Source organism: Doryrhamphus excisus, linkage group LG9 (assembly GCF_037039965.1).
Source record: "Doryrhamphus excisus strain RoL-2023G ecotype Guam linkage group LG9, RoL_Dexc_Guam_v1.1, whole genome shotgun sequence".
Classification (NCBI taxonomy): Eukaryota; Metazoa; Chordata; class Actinopteri; order Syngnathiformes; family Syngnathidae; genus Doryrhamphus; species Doryrhamphus excisus.
In genome coordinates, this window is record NC_136365.1 from 21,978,012 (window position 1) to 21,985,871 (window position 7,860).

At 37.0% G+C, this 7,860-nt stretch overlaps 1 protein-coding gene across 1 annotated transcript; it reads right to left on the reverse strand.

The window, feature by feature from the left end:
* Nucleotides 1-1,380: 1,380 nt before the first annotated feature.
* Nucleotides 1,381-7,548, reverse strand: mnd1 (meiotic nuclear divisions 1 homolog (S. cerevisiae)). Its single transcript, XM_058066226.2, has 8 exons — nt 7,392-7,548; nt 6,849-6,914; nt 6,717-6,774; nt 4,736-4,884; nt 3,583-3,657; nt 3,364-3,478; nt 2,447-2,491; nt 1,381-2,170 (listed from the first exon to the last, which is right to left on the reverse strand). Exons 1-8 carry the CDS (start codon nt 7,392-7,394, stop codon nt 2,064-2,066), a joined length of 618 nt encoding a protein of 205 aa, XP_057922209.2. The 5' UTR covers nt 7,395-7,548; the 3' UTR covers nt 1,381-2,063.
* Between the last annotated feature and the right edge of the window lie 312 nt (nt 7,549-7,860).

Consider the following 7,860-nt stretch of genomic DNA (forward strand, 5'->3'; position numbering starts at 1 on the left):
TGTTTTGTCTATATGTGCCCTGTACAGCAATTCCAATGTTAAAAATAAAAAAAAAAAAATTCCAACATTAAAAATGTCTCAAATGTAAGGCATTCGCGTGACACATTCAAAGATGTGATGGTATGTAGTATTAGACACTGGCCACTAGGTGTCACTAGTAAGTTTACTGTAATGCTGGGCCAGACACACAAGCACCAGACTTGATCCCTGAAACAACAGGCTTTTATTGCATCCATCCATCGATCCATTTTCCTCCGCTTAACCGGGTCCTGGTCTTTTACTGCACCTTTGCAATAAATAATCCCTGATGCGGGCTAACCTGCACTGAGCTAAAACACAATTCTTAACCCCTGATGTCACTTCCTGTCCGCGCCACAGGAAGACACATTCTTTTTTTCTTTTCTTATGTCTACTATATTGGGTAATGGAAGTGTAAAGGTAACTATAGGGGTGTTAGTTCATGTCTAGAGGTCTCTAATCGTTTCTACAGTATGCTGTGACCATGAAAATATGGGATTTGACCTTGTGTTTTGTCGTCCTGACTTTTGCGAGCTGCCGTACTGCAAGCGAGAGCGTTGAGGCGCGCTGGCTGGATGGAGTCAGCAGATTGAGCGTGAAGACAGGTCGGGCAGGTACGCACATGAACATACACGCGTGTTACACTGGGTGGGTGTGTCCAAACAAACTCGCACTCAGGCATTTAATGTTTCTCCCATGACCCCGCTTTTTCAACAAACATGGCCGCTAACTGCTCTGAAAGTGTCATCCTGACAGACAGACAGCAAAGCGGAAACACACCAAGTGGGACTCGAACAGAGAAAAACAGAGAAGACGAGCACCTTGAGATGGAAATGGACAAAGCAGACAGCCTTGCCTCGCAGGGGTTTAGTGAGTCAACGCTCCAGGGATCCGTTCGGCATCTCCACTCCCAGGAGGAAAACCAAGAAAGTAGTCATCATTGGGGACGTGTCTTGACAGCGTTGACCCCCCCCCACCCCCCCATATAGAAACACAGCATGCTTGCTGGTGATATACCAACATGGTTGTGGTTTGCTACTCCCAACTAGACCCAACATTTGACAAACAGTAAAAGTGGTCAAATCAGCAGCAATTTTACAAGAATAAAATCTAAATATATATATATATAATATAATATATATAATATAATATATAATAATAATATATATATAATATAATAATTATACTTTTTAAACTTTAAAAAAAATCTTGCTAAATTATATTTTTAGAATGTACGCCAGGCCAATTAATAAAAAAAAAATATATATATATTTAATATACATATATTATATATATAATAATTATTATATATAATATATGTAAATTAAATATGTATATATATATTATTTTTTTTTGGCCTGGCGTACATAAAAATATAGTTTGACAAGAATTTTTTTTTAAGTTTAAAAATGGAAAAATAAGCAGCATTTTCAGAAAAACAAAATTAAAAAAATTGAGTCTAATGATAAGTCATAATTTCCAGAAAACACTGATATGACGAGGGAAACAAACCAAAAATGTGTTGAAAAAAAACAAGTCTAAGCGGAACTGTAGGGGTGCTAGTTCAATTCTAAAGGGCTCTAAGAATGTTAATGTCACTAAAACAGCTAAAATTTTACGAGAAACAAGAAATTGTAATATTATGAGGACAACTGAAATGTATATAAAATGGGAATAAAATAAAAATATTATGGGAATAAAGTCATATGAGAAAAAGAAGGTTATTTAAGAACACATGCTTTTATAGGAAAGAGACTCATGCGGCATTTGAAGCAAAAAATGAGTTGAAACCTTCAAAAAAAAAAAAAAAAAAAAAAAAAAGAAGGTGGAGCACACAGATGTGGATTCCTCTCCATCATCAGCATGGAGAACTGTTCTTAGGGCCAACAGGTGTACAAAATGCTTTTCACCGCCCCAAACCACTAATGGACGATCTGCATCGCTTCCGCTTACAGCAAAGTCAAATAACCGGCCGATGGAATCCATCTGGCAACCAACTCAGGTGGCATTTACAGGAAACGAAGAAAAACAAAGAAAAAAAAAAGTCACTCCATGTAGTCGAAGTCCTCAGGGATCCCGAAGGCTTCATCGATGCGGCTGTCGTCAAACGCAAACTTTTTCTTCGTCCACGACTTTATGGCGAAAACATTGTCTGGAAAGACACATGAACGTGTTTGCCACTGCACTCCACTGACGGACCAGGTGTGATTGGGCGGCCATTTTTACACCTGAGCGGGATGTGAACTTGGAAAGGGAGCGCCTGTGTGGTCCTGAGAGTTAAATACGGCCATCTAAAACTTGTCTGCTTGGAGGTTTGCGGTCTAGCATCATAATTGTGCTCTCCCGTCGTTGCATAAGGTTTTTGTTTTGTGTGTTTAAATGAAGAATAATTGCAATAATTGCACGATCGTTTAAAAAAATGGCTTACCTGTCCACCTGGAAACCGCGTCCTTGGCCACAAGGTTTGATTTTCCTGTAAAATGACAAAATGAGAGAAAATGTCAGCCTTTAAATCTGGATTGATTAAAAAAAAATTCCACAATTGCTATAATTTCTTCTTTTTGTTGACAATTTTCCCATTGAAAATGAATGGGCAATTTCGTTGATGCCCCCTACTGGTGGGATATCATTTTCCATTTTCCATACTGCTTATTCTGCTTATCTCTGTGTGGACAATGGCTCTCACTGTGGTTGGCTGGAGTCCCAAAGCTTTAGAAACGGCTGCTGGATCCCAAGTTATGTTTCATCGGGGAGTGTAAAATTAGAAAATGTCAGCCTTTAAATCCAGATTGACAAAAAAACATTCCCACAATTGCTATAAATTTCTTCTTTTTGTTGACAATTTTCCCATTGAAAATGAATGGGCAATTTTGTTGATGCCCCCTACTGGTGGGATATCATTTTCCATACTGCTTATTCTGCTTATCGCTGTGTGGACGATGGCTCTCACTGTGGTTGGCTGGAGTCCCAAAGCTTTAGAAACGGCTGCTGGATCATCGGGGAGTGCAGTCACTTTTAGATTGGATTTTTTTCTGCCCTTCGGAATAAAACCTTTCACGGAAAAACTGCATTTTGTGTTCAGTTGTGCTGTCATTGATTAATATTTCAATTTGTTTACGTGTGATAAACATGCAGTAAAATCAGAAATCAAACACTGTAAAAAACAATGTGTTATTGTCATCAATAGTTCCGATTTTTATCTTTACTTAGTGCCTTTTTCCCTTAATGTTGTCCTTTTTTAAGTTACATTTTAGTGCTGAAATGATGCAGCTAGCTTAGAAGAAGCGGCGTTTGTGTTGCCTTGCATCATGCTAGGCTTCAGCTTGTGTTGCTTCAAGTACTCACTCATCTGCTCCACAACTTCCGGGTCACATTCCTTATACTTGTCCAACTCGGTCTGCAGCTGAGCTCGCTCGTCTTTCAGAACCTGGAGCTCCTTCAGCAGGGCGCTCCTCTCCTCCTACATCAACACACACACTTAGCACACTTAGCACACTTAGCACACTTAGCACACTTAGCCCGGAAGCCCAGCATCCACGCTGAGCAAAACAATACGTTTCCTACCGTGTCCTCACGTCCTTCTTTGGCTTTTCCGATTCCAGTCCGTAGACAACTTTCACGCTGCTTGGCGTCCGAGACCTTTGGGCGTACAGAGTCTCGTATCAGACCTAATATTTTTATTTCATTCAATATTGTTGTTTTTATTCGCATCAGTATGTCTGATTTATTACAATATTATTTCTATAAATTATTTATATTTTACAATTTAATATTTGAATTTATCTGAGAAATAACGGCCAGCAGTTTGCTGCTTTTTAGGCCTCACTTAATTTTTTTTTTGAAAATGTAAGAATTATATTTACATTTATTATTCAGCTGTCAGTTAATTGTTATAATTAAGATTTTTAACAAGACATTTTTTAAACAATAATTATTATTCATTTAAATAATTAAAGTACAAAAAATACTTATATTAAACAATTTTAATATTATTGTTAAACAATTATTGGTATTAAAATTTTTATTAAACACTCATGATTTTATTATTAATTATAGGATTTTTATTAAACAATATTACTGATATTTGAATCATTTAAGATGAATAAGTCCTTTAAAAATAATGAATATTAAATAATTACTTATTCATAAATGAAAATAATTACAACTAATATTTCAATAATTTTAATAAATAAGTACTGATAAGTCAGTACTTATTCAACTTAAATTATTGAAATACAAGTCATAGTTATTATGAAATAATATTTGAATATAATATTTATTTAAAATTTGGTAATTATGACTAATCTTATGACTAAATTTAAGATGAATAAGTACTTAAAAATATATATTAACATGAAGTACCACAATAATTATTACTACTTATGTTAAATGATTTAAATAGAAGTCACGATTATTGTTGAATTAAAAAATATATATTGTTTCATAACTATTAAAATTTTAAATAAAAAAAATAAAATAAAATAAGAAAAATACTGATGTACTTATCTAAAATGATTTAAATATTAATACATATATTTTTTTCCAGCCCTGACAAGAAATGTCGTCATTCCCACTTAGTTGACCCTCCGATGGATTATTGACAGCAGCCCGTTCCAGCAACGATCTGGCCGGGCCTGCCGTAGCAGCGCCCTGCAATGGAGGCGTTGAGCGAGGCGAACGTGTCGGACGCCACGTGCGTCGCTGACGGCGTGGCCACCTGCTTCTGCAGCTCTTCCAGTCTGAGCTGGCGAGTTTGCAAAGCCTTGCTGGGGAACGCCCAGTAGTAGTTGGACGTGCCCACTTGCTCGCAGTCCACCATGTTGTCGTCCACCAGGCCCTTCAGCACCTCCTTCACCGTCATGCGGACTGAAAGCAGCACAAGGGCGCTGTTAGCTTCAAGGCAGCAACAAGTTGTAGAAATATTTACAACTTTTTACAACATATTATAACATTTCCAATTCATTTCCAAAAATTCCAATTCTATTTGATACTGTTTCTTTCCCATATTATGACTTATATTAAAAGAGAGCATTTTTTTATTTTTTATTGTAAATGTTCTTCTCGTAATCATAACTGACTTGACTTTATTCTCGCAACATTGGAACTTTTCCGCTACCTCATTTCCCAAAAATAACTTAATATTTCATGACTAAAATGACATAATTTTGCCTAATAACAACTTTTTTCTTGTTAAAATACTCAGAATATTTGGACTTTCTTCTTGTAATATGACTGCTGTTGCTTCTGTTTTTTAGTTTTCTTGTTAAAAATCTAATCTTAGCATGCGACGCGGGCCAATGAACCACCAAATGGTTTCAGACCCCCCCACCCCCCGGTTTAAAACACCAAAGCCAAACAGTCTTCTCAACGTTGCAGAGTGAGAGAATGTAGCCCAGCGAGAATGACGTCTTGCAGAGTGTCAGCGGTGAAACATGACACTCATACGTGGCCGTGCACCCCCCCCCCCCCCACAAAAAAAAAAACACCCGCACACAAAAAAACACTGGCAGAATCACAGGCCGGACTATGAGACTAGTGGCATGGCATGTGGAGAAAATACCAACGGGATTAAAGAACATGTTTTTGTCCCATTTCCTCTTTCAGAGTCTCAACTTTCTGTCTTTTTTCAGCAGGAAACGTCCACCCTCCCCCCCCTCTCCCCTCCGTTATGAAGTAACTCCATCATGCCCATGTCAGGAGGTCACAAACATGTGCTTTTCATCAGCCATCCAGAAACAGTCATTTCTAACACGTTATTGCTGTGTCCAATCAAGGCCGTGTTCACTCAAACACACTTTCTCTCTGCTGGGTCACACGTGTGAACTCCAAAGCCTCCGCCGGGCGCCGTATTTCCCCCCCCATATTGTGATTTCCACCATAAATATTAGTCCTATATTTATTTGATCGACATATTTAGATTCCTTGTATGATTCTTATCATAGTATCCAGAATTATTCCATGATCTGGATCAGTCTTTCATATTTTGTAGAATCTGTTGGAAACTGTATTTTATATATTAGCATGCCAATACCTAGGATAATAGTGTCTAGCTATGAAAATGGCAAAAAAATGCTAATATGCTAATGTTAGCATGCTAAGACCTGACATGATAGTGCTGAGTGTCCATATACGTGTCTACCCGTTAAAACAGTTAAAAATGGTACTATGCAAATATTAGCATGCTAGCAATACTAACATGCTAGCATTAGCTTCTACTAGTTTACGCTAAGGTTAGAATTTTGCATTGCTAACACCTAGCATGAAATGTCTTGACATTTGACAATATTTTGTGGAGTTTTATGCACAAATGCCAAAAACGCACCTGTGTCACCATATTAAAGAATATTTTTTTAAAAATATATATATTTTTTTATTTTAAACTGGCACATCAACATTACGAAGTTGGATGTAGTTTGGGGAACTCCTGCCTTCATAAATACACACTAATGCAATATTTATTGTTGTTTGTTCCTGCAAACTGTGCCTCAGTTAGCGTTCTTCCTGTTCTTTACATTTCCATGCACATTTAGGTAGCATAATAAAGGCCCAACTGCACCCTCTGCTGGTTGTTACCAAGTAGTGACAGCCAGGCTGGAATAAAATCGCTCCAACCAGCAGGAAGGATGAAAATATTTAAAAAATATATATTAGTGTATATATAGTTTTTAAGCAGTTGACCTTGAATCATCATAACTCACCTATCCCCTTTGTCTTCGGTGCAATCTTCTCTATGTCTTTGAGCTGAAACACATCCTTCTACAGGACCAAACACAATGACAACTATAATATTTATTCACATAAATTCCCCGGGCTATTTTTGTATAACTTACGGTTTCGTGGAAAATCTCCATCATGCGGCTTCTCTTCTCCTCCAAACTTAGTCCTTTCTTTTTGGACTTGAACAGAATGGATGAATACAATCAATAGAGGAAAAACAGAATATTCCCAAATAAACTCCCTAATAATCATTTGTATCTACTTCACTTAATCATATCTACTAATCCAGTGTAGTGTTGAACACATCTGTAAATAGTAAAACTACTCTTAATTCAATTCAATGTGAAATCTTTTAACTAGTAAATTACGACACATCTCTTTGCTTTGGGGCGAGTTACGACATAGCGCGCCCACTTACGACAAATCCCTCCAGTACCGTATTCTCATTTGACATTTGCCAAATTTATATGAAAATTTAAACTGCCTTTTAAAGTAATAGCTCGTAATTTATTATATTATGAATTTCATAATATATCTAATAGAAGCAAGAGACGTGAGAGGTCTTCAATAAACTTCGACGTAAACAAGTCGATGGGACCGACATGGACGAGGCTCGCCTCAAGAGCAACAGCGATATAAATGTTAAAATAGCTTACCATTATGTTGGATTGGCAGTCCGTAAAAGTCTTCTAACACTAGTTAAGCGCCAAACTACGTGTAAAAAAGGAGAATACTTGTGTTGTAGACTCTTTCGTCCACCCCAAATTAGAATCGAGTGGCAAGAGGCTTGAATTCCCCGCCTAGGACTGTCAAGCTAATGTTGAGTTTGCTTTTGCTAAGTGTTGAGTTTAGGTATCTCCCGTTTCGATTTGCATACATTCTTTCTGAAAATGTCTGTAAGCATTTAGATATAAGTATATATAAATATAAATAATATATATATTTAGATATACATATAAATGATTTTATCCCGCTCATACATGCTTTAAAATACCCAAATCAAGTCTTGTTATACGATGTCCGATGGCAATGAAGGCAGCATGCGGTTAATAGTTCAGCTTTATGAGTTTTACTGACCTCTAGTGGTCGTAAGAGGAATCCGCTGAACTAGTCATCAATTTATAT

Excerpts from the sequence above, each read along its gene's own strand:
- mnd1 (XM_058066226.2), bottom strand. Across the intron at positions 2,492-3,363 it reads GGAAGTTGTGGAGCAGATGA|GAAAATCAAACCTTGTGGCC; the intron begins GTGAGTACTTGA and ends GTCATTTTACAG. Across the intron at positions 2,171-2,446 it reads CGCGGTTTCCAGGTGGACAG|ACAATGTTTTCGCCATAAAG; the intron begins GTAAGCCATTTT and ends GTGTCTTTCCAG.